The 22,212-nt window shown below is 33.0% G+C and overlaps 1 protein-coding gene across 1 annotated transcript in view; it reads left to right on the top strand.

Moving 5' to 3' along the window:
- MEMO1 (mediator of cell motility 1) overlaps positions 1–21,907 on the top strand; it is a gene marked incomplete at its 5' end in the record, with an annotated part of 129,333 nt that extends 107,426 nt beyond the window's left edge. The window contains 4 exons of the mRNA XM_024732040.1: positions 1,877–2,019; positions 10,155–10,231; positions 19,884–19,988; positions 21,341–21,907. Of these exons, the coding sequence (XP_024587808.1) occupies positions 1,877–2,019; positions 10,155–10,231; positions 19,884–19,988; positions 21,341–21,472 (457 nt within the window). The remainder of the gene's footprint in view (positions 1–1,876; positions 2,020–10,154; positions 10,232–19,883; positions 19,989–21,340) is intronic.
- Between the last annotated feature and the right edge of the window lie 305 nt (positions 21,908–22,212).

Raw genomic sequence — 22,212 nt, 5'->3', positions numbered from 1 at the left:
TACATTTCAAAGCCAAATGCTCTTTTCTCTAAGTCATGCTTTGTGGGGATAGAGAACAACAAGCAATTTTTTAAAAAGAGAAATAACAAAGAGGTGGATGGATGAATCTTGATTCAGAGCTTAGATTTCTAAGTAGTATTAGACTTTTACCTCTGTGTAGATAGTTCAGACAGGTTAATTGAATAGTTTGGTGGCTGTTACGGAGAGGAGACGTGTTTGCTCAGAGTGAAGCAACTATTGTTGACAAAGTACTTTTCTTGTAGTATTCCTTACTTCATAACAGTTTTATGAGAAGGGTATTGTAATTATGATCATTTTACAAATAATATAAATTTTTAGGTTGGTAACTTACCTATGCTCTCAACATTTATTTGTATATGATAGAGATAGTACTTGAGTCCATTTCTTCTGACTTCTTGTTTTTTATACTCTATATAACTGCTTCCCTACTGTGTCATAATTACTTGCAGACTCTTTAATGATCTTAGTGTATTTATTTATGTAGGTAGTACTTGAAGTTTGAACAATTCATAACAATCTTCTTGAATTTTTACTAGCGCTCAAATTCTTTTCTTTCATATGATAATCACTCTTAACTTACTGAAGAGCCCCTATTCGTTCATGCAGTTGTTAAGCAAAGTGGTAAGAATCAGAGAAAGAGATATCCCATGGCAGCTTCCTCTGCCAGCTTCCTCTTTTTTTCTTACTCCATAGATGCAGATTCTGCCCAAGAAGCCCCTGCATTGCAGAGGGATTGGAGATCTGTATGATCTGTTTATTTCGCAATTGACAAGGGTAAGGGGGCCTTTTTGGGGGAGGCGCTTGGGTGCCCTGAATTTAGCTTTATGAAGCTGAGCTAACATTTATTTTGGTAATACTTAAACCTAGTATTTTTACAGACCCTTTTATGAATTCTGTTTGTCCAACATCAATTAAGTGCCGGATTATATTAAAAAGCATTTATTACAATGATTTTTTAAAAAGTCCTGTTTAGAACAAGTCAGACAAACATGATTCATGCTTCTAAAATTCCAAATCTGGGATCCTTTAGAATATAAATAATATTGAATATATGTAAACAAAATTTCACTACAATGAAAAATTTAAAAGGTCTGTTTCTGTAGCCCGTCACAGTTATTCTTAATTAATCTGCTCTGTTCCTTTTCCATAAATCTTTCAGTCTATAGAGTGAAAAAGGGACTTGTGGATATGCCATTAACATTGTGGATGGGCGTGGTGTCTTTTTCTTGTTGCTAGAAATTAATATCTATTTCCTTGAATTCTATGTCCACCCTAGATGCTAGTGAAATTTGAGTTGTATCTTCAGACTGTCCTGTATCTGTTTATTAGTATAGGAGTAAGGTGCATTTGGTGAATCTTACGGGAGCCAAGATAAGTTTTGTAGGTCTCACTTGGCAGGTTTATAGAACAAGTGCCAGAAATGGTGGTATTTATAATCGGATAGAATTAAAATAAGTGAGGAAGAATTTAATACTCTTTTAAAATTACAGAAGCATTGGGCAGAGATGACTGTAGTTTTTATGGGTAATTGAGAAGACTTGACTTGGTGATGGTTTGATGGGCTTCTTTTTATATTCGAAGATATTATTAGTAGTAAAATAGCTTTGTTTACCTAAAGAAGTATTGTACATTTCTGTAATTTAAATAGATATTTTTAGTATTCTGTACCTCATATTTTTAAATGGCTTTCTTTAAACATTAATTTATAGATTTTAAGAATTCAGCAATATTATGTATATTATCCATTCCACTATTAATAAATGTTCCACTTTTTAGTGCCAACACATTGGAAAACTATTTTTATTCTTATATTTCTTAAATGACTTTTTTTTTTTTTTTTTCTGTTTTCTTTAAGCCATAAGGATGAGTTTACCATTATTCCTGTATTGGTTGGAGCTCTGAGTGAGTCAAAAGAACAGGAATTCGGAAAACTCTTCAGTAAATATCTAGCGGATCCTAGTAATCTCTTTGTGGTTTCTTCTGATTTCTGCCATTGGGGTAAGTTCTAGATTTTAACATTTCATGGTAGATATTATGTACTTGTGGTTAAAGGTATCTTTTCATTCTAAGCTCTGATTTTCAGTTCTTTTTATCACTTTCCGTGGAAAGTTTTACTTTTAGCAACAGTGTTTAAAGGTGAATAAAAGAAGTCTTTTGGTCATTTAAAAAGGATGAGATTGTAACAGGGGATTATGGATACATTTCCAAAGGCGACTGGTATAATTGGATTCACACTGTGAGGGCATCCTTGCTTAGACACTTAGGTTAGTGGGAGTTAAGATTTTTTAACCCCGTTTCCAGGTAGAGTTGTGTGATAGATTCTCTGAAGTTAAATTTTTGGTAGATAAAACAAATGTTCTTTAGACCGTAGAAGAGCACCGTGTGCTATGCAAGTCCTTTTCCACATTTCCTTTTTTGTAATTAGTCTTTTCTTCTTCCTTTGTTTTCCTTTGGTGCTTAATTTTTGCCCATAGTTACCAGTTTAGAACTACCCTCCAAAGGTTGTTACATGTTAGCTATTAGCACTGTGGTCTAAATTGGTAATGGTTCATAAGGGTAAGGACTCCTAAGAGATTTTTGTTATTGTGAATTAACAGAATAAGGAAGCTTCACAGTGAATAGATCATAAAGGAAGTGAGACATATATGGATGCCTTGTTTAGTAAATTTTGTGTTTTGAATTCTTTGGATACAATTTGTTCTCATTTATCCATTACTGTTGTAGAATATTTCTGAATCCTATTCCTTTTAGGACATCTCTTTGACTCATTTATATTAATGGTTTAAGGATGCCATTCTCTGTTAATTCTTTAGTTATTTCTTTGATTATAGTAAAGACATAAGGCACAACACCATAAATTTTCAGATAAAGAATGGCCAGAAAAACATCCTTAATGAGATATAGGGAGCCCTGGCTTTTACATGTCTTATCATTGATTGCTGGAGTTTATTCAACATTTATCAGGCCTGGATAGGCTGGTTTCTTCTTCTCTTACCTCATGCTGCACTATGCATGGCCTTGAGATTTCGGTTCAAGAGAACCATCCTCCCTAATGGTCTAGATAAGTATCTCTGTTTAAGGCACTGATTTCTCAGCTGGGGCTGACTGTCCCCCCAGGAGACATTTGGAAATGCCTAGAGACATTTTTGGTCATCACAGCTGGGGTGGGGAAGGAGATGGGGATGCTATTGGCATCTAAGGAGTAGAGTCCAGGAAAGCTGTTAAATAAACATCCTGCAATGCACAGGGCAGCCCCCCACATCAAAGCATTATCCTGCCCCAAATGTTGATAGTGCTCAGGTTGGAAGCCCTGGATTAGGGTATGCATGTAGCTCTGCTACCTTGTCAAACTCATTAAGAGGCTCTCAGGGTTCTTTAATAATGAATTCTATTTGCTAGTTGGTTTGCTACCTTTGGCAGAAGTTATTTTTTATGGATATAAGTATATTACTTAGATCTGAGTAGGTAGATGCTTGAAAGAGTTCTTTTCTTGGGAACTTAGTTTAGTAATAAAACTAGAGAGTATCATTGAAAAAAAAGGCTATTTTACTTAGTGTTATGAATTTGTGTTGATAATAAAGCATGTTTTAGAAATTAAAAGTTCCTGAAGCATGTGTTCCCTCCCTCTTCACTTTTAATTAAGGCTCTTATGAATCATTTAAAATCACTTTTATGATTTGAATAATTTACTCCCCTGATAGTGTTCTTCAGGGCCCTCCCTCAAGTTTGGCAGCACGTACAACCACAGCATAAATCCACATAAAACATGAGTAGATGTTTTAATATTGCTCTTTTATGTGGACTCATCCTTTTTACCTCATTGATGATTATAAAGCAAATCCTAAGGCACTACTATATTTAAGTAGAATGTTGAGAGAGAAAGATGAATTTTGTCTTATATTCTATCTAGGTCCTCAGAAAATTATTTAGGCCATTTGATCTCCTGATTTCTTGAAAATTTTGGAATTTAAATTGCAAGATAGAATTTTTTGGTGATAATTACAAAAAAGAACTCAAAATTTCCAGAGGTTGATAAATGTTAGCTATGGGAATCATCTAGAGACTAAAACATATTTATATTTACATTTGGTGATTAAGTAATGGAACTTTTTCAAGTGTTTATCAGTATCACTATCACTAACAATACTCATTAAGTGCTTACTTTGTACTTATGGAAAGCACTGTGCTAATTCTTGTTAGGAAATGTGATGGAGGTTTGGGAGTGAGTGGAAAGAGTTACATGGACACTATTCCAAAATTGGTAGACTTCTTTCTACAATAGTAATAGTAACTGTCATTCTTGTAAAATAAGCTTCATTTTCTGTTTTATGTGCCTGTTGAAATAATATGAATCATTGGCTAGTTATGGGTTAAACTGTGGTTACTTAGAAATTGTTTCATATTTTTCAAATTCATGCTTTAGTGGCATTGGTCATCTTTCCTAAATTAATGAGGGGTATATTTCCATCTCAAAAGTCTAGCTTTTTCTCATGACAATAATACTTAGTAGTTTCTTCTTGTTTTAAAGATGCTGTGCAGATTGATCTTACCATACTAAATAATGATGACACTGAATTCTAAGTCATTTCACAGGAAGGATTCATTTCCTCAAGTACTCAGAGATCTTAGAAGTTTCATTGAGTTAAGCTCTTAACACACTCCACATTTCTGAATAGCTGGTTTTTGAAGAAAAATCACTTAATTGATTATGGTACAGTTGATCAATTACTCACATATATACAGTGGAATTTTTTTGTTTTTGTTGAACAATAGAGTACTGGTAGTGACGACGTCTTTCATCTCTAGTGGTCATTTCTCTTTATATAATATAATGTCCAGCTTCTGTGGAAAATAAAATGAGAAACTTGATGATAGAGACAGTTAGGAGACCTATATGTGTGTAACTGGAAGGATTTTGCCTTTGTCAACCTTATTTGTTAGCCAATGTCCATTATAAGAATGACTTTTTTTTTAAGGGTATTTTACTTTAAAGATGTTCATCTTTCAGATACCATTTAGCTCTTATTTAGACTTGAAAGAGATACTAGAGAAAAAATAGAAAGATTAAAATACTCTCAATTTTTCTTTTTGGGTGAGAGAAGCAAAGGGAGAGTTGGGAACCTAGATTCTATTGTGCCCTGTCTTTCTATCCCCTCACTTGAATCACCCCGCCAACCCCCTGCGTTTCAATTCCTGCGTTTTATTTGATCATTAGGGAGTCCAATAGGATGATGTTTCCCTGGTAATGTTTTAATGATCCCACCTCTTTTCACCTTTCCTACTACTACCAGGAAGAGTGGCATACATTTGCTGCTAGTATTTGACTTTTACCATGGTGAAGTAATGTTGTCCCCATACTTTGTGTACTTACCAAGTTCCACATCCTAGAGGATGGCTCCATGTAAGAGGATTTTGTCTGGGCCTATTTTAGTTTTTCTAGTTAGTAGAATTTTTATTCTATTTTCCTGAGTTTCATTTTTGCTCTTTTCCGTATATACTGTTAATATTTGTGTTTTCCTGATCACCCTGACCTTTATACTTCCAAATTTAGATTACTGACAACTTTCATTAATATAACTTTCAGTTAACTTCTAAGAAGCTTCTGAATGAAACTGGACCTAACAGAAATTGATTCTTTAAAAGTGGGTTCATGCTTCTATTTAATTTTCTTTTTAAATGGTAGTTTTAAGTTCAAATCAGTTTCAATAAATTTATTTGGTAGATGTTAATGATAAATTATATTATTTTGTTAAAACATGAATAGAGTTGACACTACAGTCACTTCAGCAGTTTTGGATTTTTATCTATAAACTTATATTTGTCTAGGTTTACGTAATTTCTTTTTTATAAATATGTGCCACTTATTAAAATTGGCATTCTCCGTCAATGTTTATGAAATTTGTATCTTTATTCAGAATTCTAGTTTAATATATATTAACACGTGATTATTCATGCATACTCTTCTTCCTTTCTGTTGTTAGTCTCTTGGGTCTGAGGGTATTACTATTTTCTAAATATTTAAATTGGTTTGAGTGTAAGTTAGCTAATTCCTGAAATATATCTTATTCAGGCTTTCACATTTGTCTTCTCAAATACTGGTACATACTGATTTCACATATTTAGGGTTTTAATCTTTTACAAGTTTGAGATAAAGCCAATAATTTTACATTATAACTAAGACTTCAGAATGAAAGGACTATAGTTTTTTGCTTATAAAAATGATTACCTTATTTGAGATACTTAGATAATATTTTCTTTGTGAAGTACATTTTTTCTTTGGTAGTGATGTCAATTATGAGTGTCCCCAGTTTAGGTCCGTAGTGTACTGTGGTTTAATAGTCTATCTCACAGGTTGTTGTGAGGTTTAACTCAAGTATTTGAAAACGTTTTAACATATAAACATAAAGTGATTAAGTAAATGTATAACAGTACAGTTTTTACTGGACATAAGTCTGGTAGTCTGTCTTACTGACTGATCTTTTGGGGGCTTTATTGAACAACTTTCCAAGCTCATGTTTATTTCTGCAATCTAGTGTATAGCTTAATGTTGAGGTATTTAATATTTTTTTTACTTTTTGTTTTGAGGTAATTCAAAAGTAGTGTTGGTTCTTGTACCATTCATTGTTATGTTTGTCCTCATTAGTTGATTGTTGTGTGTTAAACAGACATCCCTGGAGCTTATTCTCCACACTCTGTGAATCCACTCATTAATCACCAGTCACCTTTGGAGATGGGAAAATTACTTACCTGTATTTCTTTTTCTCAGAAAGCGTGCTCTGGAATGGATTCACAAATGAGCTACCCTCCTTCCCTCAAAGAGTAAGGTTTCTGCTTTACAGGATTTTTTTCTTGGGTTATTTTTCCTCTCATCTTTTGAATTTGAAAAGAACTGAGGGAAGGCACCTGAAGAAACTACTGACATACTCACTAGGGGAGTTCCAAAGCTTGTGCTGCCCCTAGGGGCAGTGTCAATGGCTCTTAAAGCTAGAAAGCTCATACTTGGAGTTGAAACAGGGGCTCAAAGAATCCATTTTCCCAGTGTACCTTCTGAAAGGATAAGTTTCAGGTAAGTAATTTTCTCTTACTATGTGATATGCTTTATTCATACTTACATAAAAGTTCACAAGTCCAGTTCTCCAGGCACATAGGCAACTATATTTGTTCAGTTTAGATGCATAAACTTAACTGAATGTTAGAAATATTGTAAAACAAAACTCATGAGGTACATGAAATCATAATATATTTTAAATGAACAATAAATACTTAAAATTGCATTTATGATCAGTGTATTGCACTAGGATTGTCTTTTTTTTATTTCTTGTTAAATAAAATTTTGACAAACTTTATTTTTTAATAATTAGAAACAAAAAAATCTTTTGAACTCAAATTCCAAGTAGTATTTAACTGAACTTGTGTGTGTGTACTCATGTGCACACACACATATATTCATACATATGTACGTATATACATTTAGGCTAGGATGATGGCAACTGTTTACTTCAAGTTAGATGCTTTCTTTAAGTATATTGACCAGAATGTAGTAATTTTGAAAAGTAATTTTGAGATGTTTGTATAATTAAAAACAATGATCGTAAGACAATTTGAGCTATCATAAGTAGGATACTTTTTTCAGTGTAGTAGCTTAGTAGTGTAAATTTAGCTTCTTAACTGATAAAGCCTTTAACACTTATCAAATATTTCTACTCAGTTCTTCAGCTACTAAATGGGAGGTGGCTACTAAAGAGTAGCAAAAAGTAGATAGCAAAATATTAAACATTTGCTCATTGATTTTCTGTGTATATTTTCATTCTTATTAAATCACATGTTGATTTAGTATTTTAACTTACTTTAAACATTCTATGTACTTCTCTCTTACTTCAGAAGTCGTTTTTAAGTGAAAGTTACATTGAAAATGGTCCATATGAACAATACCGAGTTTTAAAATATAGTTACACTTCTGACTTATGATTAAGGCAGGTTTGACCAACTTCAGTGTTTGAAACAGCGGCTCTGAACTTGGAAATAAATAGAAAGGACTTTCGAATAGTAAATGTCACAAAGTACATGCATTTTTCTTTGCACCTGAGAGTAGCAGTCTTGAGATAAGACAATTATGTCCCAGTCACAGGGACTATTGACAACTAAAACTGACAGTTAGCACCAGAAGCAAGAAAAAGAGAATGTGTTATTATAAACCTGAAGCAGCTCGGGTTCAAAGAATATTCATCTTGATTTCATCCAAGGATATTACTCTTATTACAGTGACAGTGAGTTAGAATTTTCTTGTCTAAGATTATTCTTTTAATTGTTTATTCATTTCACAGAAGATTTGGGGCAGCTTCATCAAAAGAACTTTGAAACAGAAGTAGAAATTTAGTACCAATGAATTGAATCACTAAGTTATTATGACAGACATTATATTTGGCTTTGAATCTTCTGGCAGCCAGCTGGCGAATAGGAAAAATAGGGTGAATTATATAGTTCCTGTTGTTAGCTAGGAGGAAGTACATATATTCTTTAAAGAAAAACAAAGCTATACTTAACTCTAAATTTTGTAAGAAATGTCTGATGAATTATTTAATATAGGGGTACTCAGTGATAGAATTGTCACTGTTTAAGAATTTTTTTAGTGCAAGGACTGTAATGAATCTGATAGTTATAGCAACATGCAGTAATCTCCAGTGTTTACCAGAAAAGGTTGTTATATTCAGAATGCAGGTAATTGTCTCAGAACCCTATTGCTTGATTATAGGATATCATGAATTTTAAGATGAAATATTTATTTAATAGTGGCGCTGGGCAGGGGGTGCAGGGAAATAAGAACTGCCACATTGAGTAGCTGTGCATGTTAATGTACGTGAAAAGTTAATATGTGAAAGTTAAGGAAATATGGTATATTGTAGAAAGGTGACCATCAGAGATGATTAGCATCAACAAGTTAATGAAATGTTAAGAACTGTGATGTGTAGTTTCTCTAAAAAAGGACGTCAAAAGGGTGTTATAATTTTACATGTCTCATTATTTATAAGGTGATTTTTTTAGTGAGATAAACAGAAAACTTAAAAATCATAATTATCCAGCCAAAGAAACCCACCTCCTCAGATGGGAGGATAATAATTGGATATGTGAACTTCGCTGTAAAATTGAAGCACAAGATGCATAGTATGTGTGTGTATGATTAGTGTACTCTGATACCTTCAAAATTGCATTTTGGTGAATCTTTAAAAATAAAGAATACAAAAGTAATGAGTTCTTGGAAATAAAGGCATTGCTGAAAAATAGGTTTAGATATATCCGAAATACAACATAATCAGTTGAATAATAATATGTAATTAATTATGAATATGTTTAACTTTTGGCTTTTCTTTGACTATAGTAGGAAGCAAATTTTATTTCCTGAGCCTTTTGTTTTCTACCTTCTTTTTAAACTTCTTCCATTTTACCCTCTCTGTTCTTTGGAGAATAGCTAAACATTGAATGTCCTGTGCTTATACCTTTGTTGAGATTTTATTGTCAGAGTAGGACTATTTGTTATATTTATACTTCTGTGTATCCTACTTAAAGGCACTTGTATTGATCCTTTTCCAAGTAGAAAATTTTGCAAAAATGAGATAAATTTTTAAAATCTAGGTCATAAAAATTATACAAGCCACATATATCTCTGACCTACTTTTTTTCTTTCTTTTCTGTAGTAGAGATTAAATCTTTGCATTTGTACAACAAAAGCTAAGCTTTCATTGATTTGTTAAATTGAGATAGTTTCCTTAAGCCAAATTTTCTTGAATCATATTCTTGGCGTTTACTTTCCATTATAGACCGATATAATATGTTTAACAATGCTTCTAACTTTTAAACTGTTTGTTTCCATAGTCTTTTGTATTGCTCGTGACTTTAAGGTTTTACAGTTTGAAATAGTTTTTAACATCATGAAACACTGGTGATATATCATTTCTTTATTACCTTCCCAAATATGCCTTTTATTTTTATGTACAAGGGCTCTTGGGAATGATTCTCTCAGAGGCTTAAGCTGTGCTTTGCCTTCCATGAGAACTGAAATTATTTGGTAAGCGCTTGCTTTCTTTTTAGCTTCTAATTTTTCCCTATTTTATTTTGTACATGATATTTGTTTCAAGGTCAAAGGTTCCGTTACAGTTACTATGATGAATCCCAGGGGGAGATTTATAGATCCATTGAACATCTAGATAAAATGGTAAGTCCTTCAGGTGTGGGGTTTTACTGCTCTAAGATTTTTTCTTTAATTTCAGATTAGTGATTCAAGACTTAATATGTTAAAATATACAATGGGCTAATAATTCTTTCCCTATCTTTAACTAAATGTGCAATATATATTTTGTAGTCATGTGATATTGATTATAAAAATAATCCCTGTTCTATTAGTAGAAATTTCCTTCATCTTAATTTTATTTGATTAATTACACCTTGAATAATTAGATACAGATTTTTAGATACTATTTGGGGAATGTCTTAGTTTTAGGGACAATGGGATACTAATTCCATTACTTACTGTTAAGCAGAAACAACCATAGCAAATTCTAAGTTTATTTTATTATTTAGTTATATTTTTTGGCCATTTGGGTTTTTCTTAAATGGAATTTTAATTTGTTTTAAATTAGAATTTTAAAGCATTATTGTATTCTTAACTAGTCTAGGAGTTGAATCTAGCAGATATATCACTAATTCTCTCTGACCTTCCATAGATCGTTTCAATTTTCTAGTCTTCAATTTGTCATCTCTAAGATGAGAGACTTGGAGAGGCTTGGTCTCTAAATTGTCTTTAAACTCCACCAGGCTTTAAGTCTGTAATCTGTTAAAGTTAAAGTCAACTTTACCAGTGTGTGAAAAGCTTTATGTATATGTTTTAGTATAAAAATATTTAGTCTAAAGTAGATAAAACATTTTACTAAGGAATCTGGATCTGAAACTATAAGTAGATTATATTGAGTAGTATTATTTTATTAAAAGTCAAATGGAATGAATGCAGTTACTTAGGAGATTTTATCATACAAAATAGTTACTTAGGAGATTTTATCATATTTAAATTTATTCTGTTACTTTAAATCCAATTATGGCCTAATGCTTTTACCTTTGGAATTTTGTTTGGATTTTAATTCACTGACTTTTTTTTTTTTTTTTTTTTGGCTTTATTATGTTGCCATTTCAGTCAGTTAATTATTTTCTGGCTATTATTCTAATCTTATTTTTCTGAGGTTTAGTTCTTAGTTGCCTCAGAAAACTTTCTGGTTCTATATCATTTATTTTCTTCATATAGCAAATGGTTAATGAGTATCCACTGTGTGTCTGGTACTATGTGAAGTATTGAAGATACTAAGAAGAGAAAACATGATCTCCCACTTAATGGATCTTACAGTCTAATCATCGAACAGATTTAGAAAGAAGCTGTTACAATATAGAGATATAAGATATTTATGAGGCAGTGTGGAAACACTGGTCTCCTTACTATTTCTTAATAATGCCATATGTGTGCCTAGCTTAGGGCTTTTGCCCTCTTTGCACTGGACTGTCTTGTATTTTTTTTTTTTTTCGGTACGCGGGCCTCTCACTGTTGTGGCCTCTCCCGTTGCAGAGCACAGGCTCTGGATGCGCAGGCCCAGCGGCCATGGCTCACGGGCCCAGCCGCTCCGCGGCATGTGGGATCTTCCCAGACCGGGGCACGAACCTGTGTCCCCTGAATCAGCAGGCGGACTCTGAACCACTAGGCCACCAGGGAAGCCCTGACCACCGTATTTAATTTGACATCTTACACTCCACCCTTTCAGCATTCCCAGTCCACCTTACCGAGTTCCACTTTTTCTTCTAAGAAACTGAATATTTCACTTATTTATTATATAAGGATATTTGTTTTGTTCACTAATGTATCCAAGTGCTTAGAATAGCAGTTGGAACATAAATAGGTGCTCAACAAATATTTTTCAAATGAATGAATTGGTGACTATAATCTTCCTATATACATAATTGAGTTAAATGAATACCCTAAGTGTACTCTGAGAAAGAAATAAAAGGAAAGTAATTTATAATATATTAATATATATTTAATAATGTAAATGCTCAGGCAACAACTGTACTAAAAGAGACAATGAAGTAGTTAGATGCTTACACATAGTATCATTAATATAACAGCCACATACAAACAGTTGTTTATATTTGTCTTACGTTTACCAAGTTACGTTGGTGGGTGACTTGATTTTCCAAAATGGTGAACATTTCTTAGCAAAACTGTAAACTAAACAAAGTACAGTCTTCCCTCACTTTATATGATAGTTTGTTCCTGGGAAATCTATTGTATATTAAAATCATGCAAAACTTCTTTGTGTTTGTATGTAAAATGGCGTTAGAGTGTAGATAATTATAAGCAGGTTTTTCGCATACATGGACATGTGAAAGTGTTATAGGATGAGAACAGTTCTTTCTGTGTGGGACTGTCCTGTATTGCAGGACAGTCAGCATCCCTGGATTCCACCTACCAAATCCCCTGACAGTATCTTCTAGTTATTGGCACAACCCAGAAATGTGCCCACAATTTTCCATTATGCCCCTGTGGTGAACAGTTATTCTGTGACCTTACCCTGCTTTATTTTTCTTCATAGTACTTATTACTGTGTGACTTATTATTTGTTGATGAAAACTTGCCCTATTAGATTATAAGCTTCGTGAGATCAGGATCTTTGTCCATTTTGTATCAGGATATCTAATAGGAAAGTGATAAAATCAGATTGTATGTGAATAGATCGTATAGTTGCAGTGCAGCAAATGGGTTGGAGGGATGCCAGAGGAGAAATGAGTAGACTAGTTTGATAATCCAAGTGAGACATGGTAATTTAGACAGTGGATGGGTTGGTAATGGTGGAAGAGAGGGACAGAGTGGATGTATCCAGTATATTTTAGAGACAAATTGATGATAGAACTTGGAGATCAATTGAACTTGGAGGGGAAGGAAGTATCAAGGATAATTCCTTCTAAAAAATACAACAAACTAGTGAATATAACAAAAAAGAAGCAGACTCACAGATTTAGAGAACAAACTAGTGGTTACCAGTGGGGAGGGGGGGAGGGGCAACATGGAGGTGAGGGAGTGGGAGGTAAAAACTATTGAGTGTAAGATAGGCTACAAGGATGTATCATACAACATGGGGAGTAAAGCCAGTATTTTGTAATAATTGTAAATGGAATGTAACCGTTAACAATTTATGAAAAATAAAAAAGTAAACAAAGGATGTTTCCTAAATATCTGGCTTATGCTGCTGGTTAAATCTTGGTTCTGTTCTCTTAAGTCGGAAGCACAAGAAGATAGGACTAGATTTTTTACGAGGTAGGGTGATCATAAATTGTATTAGGATATGTTATATTTGCTATTGCTTTTAAGGCATCCAAGTGGAGATGTCAACCAAGTAGGCATTTGGATTTTCTTTTCACCAGTTTTTTTTTTTTTTTTTTGCGGTACGCGGGCCTCTCACTGTTGTGGCCTCTCCCGTTGCAGAGCGCAGGCTCTGGACGCGCAGGCTCAGCGGCCATGGCTCACAGGCCCAGCCGCTCCGCGGCATGTGGGATCTTCCCGGACCGGGGCACGAACCCGTGTCCCCTGCATCGGCAGGCGGACTCTCAACCACTGCGCCACCAGGGAAGCCCTCACCAGTTATTTTTGAGTGCATTTACAGTTCTAGGCACTGGTGGAGATATGGCAGTAAACAAGCCAACTTCCTCTCACGAACATTTTATTCTAACGGGAGGAGATACATTTTTTTTTTAAGTTAAGGATATTGCATATAAGTTAGTTTCTAATAGTGATGTGTGCTATGCAGAAAATATTAAAAGGGTTTTTAAACAGTATATAATTCTAGACTGCTTTAGATTGAATGATTGGAGAAAGACTTCCTGAGAAGGAATATTAAATTGAGATATAAATAAGAAGGAGCAAACCAAGTGAAGATTAGAGGGAAGAGCATTCTAGACAGAACTGCCATTGCAGAAACTTTATGATGGGAAAGAGGCTAGTGTGTTAGAAGAATGGGAAGAAGGTCAGGGTTGTAGGAATATAGTAGATAGGGGTTAGAGTGACACAGCTCTGGTAAGAGAGGTGGGCAGGGATCAGATAATGTAGGGCTTTATAGTCCAGGGTAAGAAATTTATGTGAATACAGTGGGAAGTGAAATGATGTAGTAATGAAATAATTATTTTAAAAGTCAGTCTGGCGGTTGTGTAGAGAATAGATTCTACAAGAGGGTCAGGAATAGTAACAGTGGGCATTGGCAGGAGTTTATGGGAGAGAAGATAGTAATTTGGACTGGGGTGGTAGTAGTGGAGATAGAAAGAAGTTCATAGATTTGAGTTCTTGTATTCAACAGGGCTTTGCTAATGGATTGACTATATTGGTTTGGAGCTCAGAGAAGAGGTCTGGAGTAAGTTTGGGCATTCTCAACATGTAGATGGTAATCAAAGCCAGGGCAGAGATAAGGTTGTCTACTATAGTAATCCTCAACCCCATCTTTACAACTGAAATCACTTGTGGAACTTTTTCAAAATAGACCTGCCCATACCCACCCCTGGATATCCACTTTCAGTAATATGGAGAGAGTCCCAACAACTTTATTCCAGAATAGCTTCGTAGGTGAATTTGAGCTAGCCTGTTATGGCCCCTGATCTGTTGAAGTAGAAGAAAATTTCCTATTCATCTTCTTTCCCTTTGTTTTCTACTCAGCTCTTTAAATCATTTGTAAACTTTAATCAGGCAACATTTAATTTTGCAAATGTAAGAATTTGTAAATCAGTGAATTATTGAGTATTTGCTTCATATTAATATGCTTGCATTTAGTATTTGATGTAACATTTGACTTGAATTTGTGGTCCGTTTATTGAAACATTTCTATTTATATATAGAATTTTTAAATAATATATAGAATTTTTAAAGGGGTCTAAAATGGTCTGTTCTTTTATTAGCATGCTATTAATTCAAGTTATAAGTCCATTCTGGGAGTTAGAATAAATGGATTAAAATAATAAGCATGGTTAGGTCTGTACATATACTCATGTATATATGGTTTTATACATGTATGAGTATATGTACACTCACTATTAGGCAGACTCTTATACAATGTGTTTTCTTAATTGGTTTATATAACCAAATGGTGAATATCCCACTGTATATTGCTTTTCACAAGTGTCATTTTATGTTGTAAATAATTTCTTTCATTTCAGAATTAATATCTTAGTTGCTATATGCAATCTTTTCAGAGCAAAATATAGTAGGATGCTTCTCTGTACAAGTATTGCAAAAATGTTAGCAATTGTGAATTATAATTATACGTTTGGAAAGTTTGATAGAGTGAAAAGATTATTTTTAAGTATAAAATTTTAGATTTAATTTTTAAAATTATTATGTTAATTAAGTTTTGGTCCCTTTTTTGTTATCAGAAAAGTCTTATTAAATATAGTTATTAAAATGCTAGAAAATAATTGAAAGTTTTTAGTTTCCAAAAGAAAAACTGCTAATTCTTTTTTTTTTTTTTTTTGGCAAAAATTTTATGTCCAGCATTTGAATATCTTGGAAGTTAATTATGTGAAGAAAACGCATAAGGAAGGAAGAATGAATTGGAAAACAAACAATCTTCCAAATGTTGTATTTGGGAGAAAATGACTAGTTATAAGAGATATAGATTCTGAAAGTCTTAGAATATTACTGACTACCGACCATGTTTTTTGGAAATTAGTACTTTGCAATTTCAGTAATTATAGTGACCAAAGCAGAACATATTTTAAGATGTTGATTTTTGTGAACCTTTTAGATTACATACTGGAAACATTAGCCACATTTATACCTATTTTATATGTATTACATGACCACAGGTTATTTTTTCCGTACTACTTTTGATATAGACCAGTGTTTCCTTATGGCTACTGGCATACTATTTATGATTTGGCAGAGAGAATCTGAAAATGTCATTGTAGTCAGCTTTGTAACTTCTTTTCCTTCCAAATTTACTGGTAGTCACTTTGTTTACTTTGAACTTCAACTTCTTTTCTTCCTTTTACTCTTCTGAAAGTGAAATTGTTCATGTTTGTCCACTCGCACTTCTTTCTCTTGAACTTAGCCAGTAGTTTAGTTTCTTTAGTCGGTTTTACAGCATCATCTTTAAGGTAGCTATTTATTAGTACACTGGTTCTTAGCACTGCTATATTTAGGGTGATTTCTTTTTTCCATAAAATTTCTTTCTAATGAAGATTTTATCTTGATACCTCTTAAAGAAACTAGAATATTTCCTTTTCCTACCTCATCTTCCTAAATGTGTACCCATCTCTTCAACATAAATGTGTATCCTTATTTTAAAAAATAAGGCCACAGTCCTAGTGATTTGATAATATGGTTTTAATTATCTGTTAATAATTGATAGCCATGATTCTAGTTCTTATTTCTCAAAGACTTCTAAAAATGTTTTGCTACTCTTTTGTGTGTGTTACTTTAGATTACATCTAGGTGATAGTATTTAAAATTAAATAAAATTTAAATTAAATAATTTGTTATATATAGATAAACTTTGAAGACCTTTGTTGTCTTATTAGAGTCTTGAATTTGCAGCTCTGTTAAATAGGCAGTTAAAACTGCCTATTAGGTTTGGGATTACCATTTAGGATTTGACAATACAAGCTTTCACTCATTACTTGGAGAGAGTCAGCACAATGATAGATTCCCTCCGCCCTTCTTCCCCTCAAGGTAGGGAGTTAGCTTTCAGTCTGAGAATTTCTTGCTGAAACTGTTAAATTCCTCAGAAACCCGTACTGTGATGGATAGGCTCTTGGTGTTTATAATGTCTGTTTGTATCTTAGAGCTGAATGGGTAGTGACCCACTTCACTGCTTCATATTAGATTAAGTTCATGTGAACAAACTCTCAATATACCAGGCCCTAGGCAAGCTTTCTATCACCTGGACTTTAGATTTACTAATCATATCTTCCAGTATGTTAAGAAATCAAAAAGTTCTTTAGGTGTATTTGGGAAGCATTTTTGTTTTTCATCTTTTTGGAATTTGTGCAGTAGTATCAAACTAGCATTTTTATCTTCTTGGAATTTTGGTAATAGTAATTTCAAAATTGTTTGCATCAAAACATAAATATATACAAAAGCTTATTTGTCAGTGTTCTGTGTTAATGGGTGTCCCAGTTTGCAGTTTTACTAATCATTTTTGCTGTTGTTTGCAAACTTCATGAATTTTCCAGTTGGAGAGGTTCACTCATGAGAAGTGCCTTAATTTTTCTCTCTATCCCTCCTTTATAAAAAGGCATACCTCTTTTTTTATATATAAATTTTTTTTTTTACTTTTGGCTGCATTGGGTCTTTGTTGCGGTGCACGGGCTTCTCATTGCAGTGGTTTCTCTTGTTGAGGAGCATGGGCTTTAGGCGCGTGGGCTTCAGTAGTTGTGGCACGTGGGCTCAGTAGTTGTGGCTCGCGGGCTCTAGAGTGCAGGCTCAGTAGTTGTGGCACACGGGCTTAGTTGCTCCGCGGCATGTGGGATCTTCCCGGACCAGGGCTCGAACCTGTGTCCCCTGCATTGGCAGGCGGATTCTTAACCACTGCACCACCAGGGAAGTCCCAAAAAGGCATACCTCTTAACTGTCATATTTGTCAGAGAATTGAGTATAATGGAATTGATTCTTGCCCTGGTAGGTACATAGCACACTTCAGGAAATTAAAATTTTAAATGTAATACCTTAACTTCCATCACCTGAATTTTTTACTTTCTGTGTTGTAATTTAACCATTATATCTTCATTTTTAACACTTTATTTATTTACACTTCTCTACATTTATAATTCTATATTTTCTGTGTGAAATTTCTTGGCCAGTTACTTTTAATTCTTTCTCTTCTACAAATGTGATCATTAGTTTTCTTCTCTTTGAATTACTCATGTTAATATATATAAATGTGATGTTTGTTCACAATGTGCTTTGAGATTTTAGTATATACATTTGAACTTCAGTGTTACATGATTTATTAATAAGTGGAATTCTATTTAAGGTAAGCTGTCCTAGACTTCACCCAGGAGCACTGAAATTTCTTTTATAATATGTATACCAATTGTACCTATGTGAGAGTATTAAAGAATTGTTGGTATGTCTCTTGTTATTCTATATGAAGCAGAGTAAGTCAATGAGAAGCCTAGGATTAGAAATCCAATAGCCTAGGATTAGAAATTTGAGACAAGCTTTTAACCTTTTTTATGCCTTAGTTTCTTCATCTTTAGGGAGTTCTACCTTGATTATGCATATTTATGGAAGAGATTTGTAACCCCATCTCTGCATTACTACTTGGTTTAGAAATATGAGTGATTTTCTACGTACCAGAATTATAATACTAATTGTTTATCTTAGGTTTAACTTTTAAATTAGTTCATATTTCACTCGGTCTGCACCAAATGTCAGTGGAGAATGGTGACCTGTAAGCCTCCTAGTTGACGGGAAAACCAACTTAGCCTTAAACACTGGTTGTGGATAAATCTGAGAGTGGCTAATTGATGTGCAAGCAATTGAAAGTTGACTATACACACATATGCTTATCTTTCAGATATATTTGTAGAAAAATTTGATAATGTTTATGAAAGACTTGGATATTATGAAGAAAGATTCTTTATAAAATTAAATTTTGATTTACATACTGTCATTGCAATATTTGTACTGTGTTACCTACTGATGGCTATCATTTTTCAGTTGAGTGTTCATCTGATTACTCTAGGTGATTTTACACTGTGCTTGTTAAAACATGTTGAAATATAATTAAAAAAACACAAAAATGTATCAGTTAATTCCTAAGTTAAACCACCATTTACATTTTTCCCAGAGGATATTAATCCAGTTTATTAAACACAAATGTAAAGTATTTCACCTGAATAAGAAAACAAGGTAAGGTAGTTGGTGAATGGATGAGTTAGAATCATTGATTTATTTGCTTGATTCAGATGAGTTAAAGTTGCTCTGTATTGATGTATTTTGAGCACATTATTTTGAATGCATTTGCAGAATACAGAATTAAGTATAAACAAGTGTCCAAATGGTAGTTATTGTTTCAATAGTAGTCTAAAAATTTTGATTCTCAATTAAAATCTTGAAAGCAAAGCATTCTAGTTTAAGAGATAAAGAACTTTTATTTTTTCAACTTATTTGTAAAGACCCATTTTGCTTAAGCTTTTATCAGTCTTTTATGAGCTTTAAATTGATTAAAATACATTAACTATTTTCTTAGTTTGTGGACTCTTTTTATCACATACCTAAATACTGATAATTCTAAATGCCTTACACACTGTTGATGTTTAAGTATATGTTATGGAAAAAGATAAATTATAATCAGCTCTTGATTATTTATACCAGTGGTATGAGAAATATAATGGACATTGGAAAAACAGCCATATATCAAATTTAATTTTAGATTTTGTGTGAAAATTTTCACAACAGGTTTACTTGTGTAAATATTATATATGAAAAACATAAAATCATGAAATGTTTGAGGATTTGTGAGCTGAGTGACAACTGGGGAAGGTGGTGTAGAAACATACCAGGAGGTCAGAGAAAACTGGAGATTAAATGTTTCAGTATGTTTAATATACATACTTAATAAAGTATGTATATTATTGAGAGTTGACTATAATGAGATTATCTTGGATGAATGAATTTGATATTTCACAGAGTTTAATGTTTAATGTATTTTCTTTACTTCTCCTTAATTGAAAAATTATGATTGTTAGCTCTAAGTAGCAGTTTTAAAATATAATTAGGAAATAATAAATTATCTTATTTTCTTTTTCTTTCATTCTTTTTTTCTCTTCTTCTTTTTTTTTAGGGTATGAGTATTATAGAACAATTAGACCCTGTATCTTTTAGCAATTACTTGAAGAAATACCATAATACTATATGTGGAAGACATCCCATTGGGGTGTTATTAAATGTGAGTATCCTTAGGAAGCCTTGATTTTTTAACATTTGATCCTATTATGTTTCAAAATGTCTTAATTGTTATCATCTGTCACACCTTATTAGCTTTGGTTTTAGATATATAGTCAATTTTCTTTCTAGTTCCTTTAAGATAATTTAGATTTCCATTGTTTTGGTTACTTAAATAAAACTATACATCACTGTATGACAGGTCAATACTTTCTTTTAAATACAGAAAGTTATTTAGAAGAGAAACCCATTTTTTTCTCTTGACTCTGAGCCAATTCCAATATGCTCTTTACAAATATAAACCAAAGTAATGTCTCAAGAAATACGGTCTTACTAATCTTTTGGTTTTATTTAGTGTTCTTGACTTTATAAAAAATAAATGGAAGATTCTGCTCTTGAGTTTTAGATATTCATAATTTAATAAAGCAAGGCAGATGACATGTATATGTTTTTCTACTTACAACAAAAACAATATTTCATTTAAAGACTGGTAAAGAGGCAGAAGTTTTGGTTAGCTGGATTTTCTAAAGAGATAAAGCATTAATTTTTTTCCTAATAAAACTGAAATTGAAAGAAAATGAGAGACTCAAAAAGAAGACAGTGTACACTCAGGAATGGTTAGAGGAAGTAATAATGGGCTCATTGTTTGGAGAGGCAGAGAAATACTGGAGTTGGTAATGTAGTCTAGAATAGTCTAGGGTAGGAACCTAAAGGTCTAGTATTACTTTACTGGGATTCGAAAAATAGTACATTGTGGATTTTTAGGAAAGGTCTTCTCTTAAGCAGTGTTGATTGGCTGGGAGAAAAGCCTGTTAAGGGCTTAAATTGATTTATGAAATTTAAACTAGAATAAGCTATACTAATTTACCAAAGTTTGAATTGGGTCAAATAAAACTTTAGTAAAATAAATGATGAGCCAATTCACAATTAAAGTAAAAACCCTGCTATACCTCTTAGATTTGGTACTCAATTTATATACATTTAAAATTTCAGACAAAGAAAAGACTCCAACATTTCAAGACGAAAGTGGCCAAGGTTTGCTTTAGAGAATAGAAAGAAAGATACTGTGATTTTAAAAATTTTTTATTTATTTATTTTTTAAAGTGCCTTATTAAATACAGGGAGAGGTAGAGTGGAAGATGACTGATATTTATCAAGAAGCTAGATTAGGAGAAGTTCTTTGAGAGAATGAAATAAGGAGTTCTTTCTTTTTCCTATTTAATATGGGGCGACGAGAAATTTAAGAAACTAAGAGTGAGAGAGAGATCTAGGCTTCAAAGTTAAGCTACCAGCACATTCAAAGAGTGCTCACTTTTTTGTGTGATGTCTGTCATAACCAAATTTTTCTTTTTCTAGGCTATCACAGAGCTGCAGAAGAATGGAATGAATATGAGCTTTTCCTTTTTGAATTATGCCCAGTCAAGCCAGTGTCGAAACTGGCAAGATAGTTCAGTGAGTTATGCAGCTGGAGCGCTCACGGTTCACTGAAGCTCTGAATCCTCAGGGATGCCACCTGCACATACTCATACTCTGTCCAGGGTCCCAGCCTAACCCTTACCAAGATACTGGTCCTGGTTTGGGGGGATTCTGAAACCTCAAACTAATGGAACTTTCTTCTCTTCTTTTCTAGTAGGTGTAGTCCTTCCTTAATTTCAACTCATTAAAAAAATGCTTTATAGTTTAGAGCAGTGGAAGGAAGGCTGGCATCAAAATATTTTGATCAAAAAAAAAAAAGGCAATGTAAAGGCACAGTTGTGGCAGTCAGTTTTTTGAAAGTTAACTTGTAAAGCATTTACCATATCCTAAATTTGCACTCTTTGCAGACTTGTGCACATATACTCCGCTTTCAGAATAGTTTTGCAAATTGTACACAAACAAACAAAAAGGGTGGAAGCTTTTTAATAAAGAAATTGCATTTATAAATGATCTGTATTAGAATATAAAAATCTCCAGTTATAGTCAATTACTACCCGTGTTGTACAACAGATACCTTCTATTTTAGTTGCTAATAAAGGGCTACACAACTCAAAATAGTCTGATTTAAACTTATTGCTCTGTGGTACATATGAAAATTGTTTTTTATTAATTCCATTTCAGAATTTTTATGTTAAAAGTGGTAAACTTTAGCTCTTATGTAAAAATATGTTACAATGTATTTTTATATTTTACATATTTATGTGATTTTTTTATCACAGATATAGAATCATATTTTAAAGTTAGCTTTTAAA

Source organism: Neophocaena asiaeorientalis, unplaced genomic scaffold, assembly GCF_003031525.2.
Source record: "Neophocaena asiaeorientalis asiaeorientalis breed wild unplaced genomic scaffold, Neophocaena_asiaeorientalis_V1.1 scaffold18, whole genome shotgun sequence".
NCBI lineage: Eukaryota > Metazoa > Chordata > Mammalia > Artiodactyla > Phocoenidae > Neophocaena > Neophocaena asiaeorientalis.
This window is presented reverse-complemented; position numbering and strand designations above follow the sequence as displayed.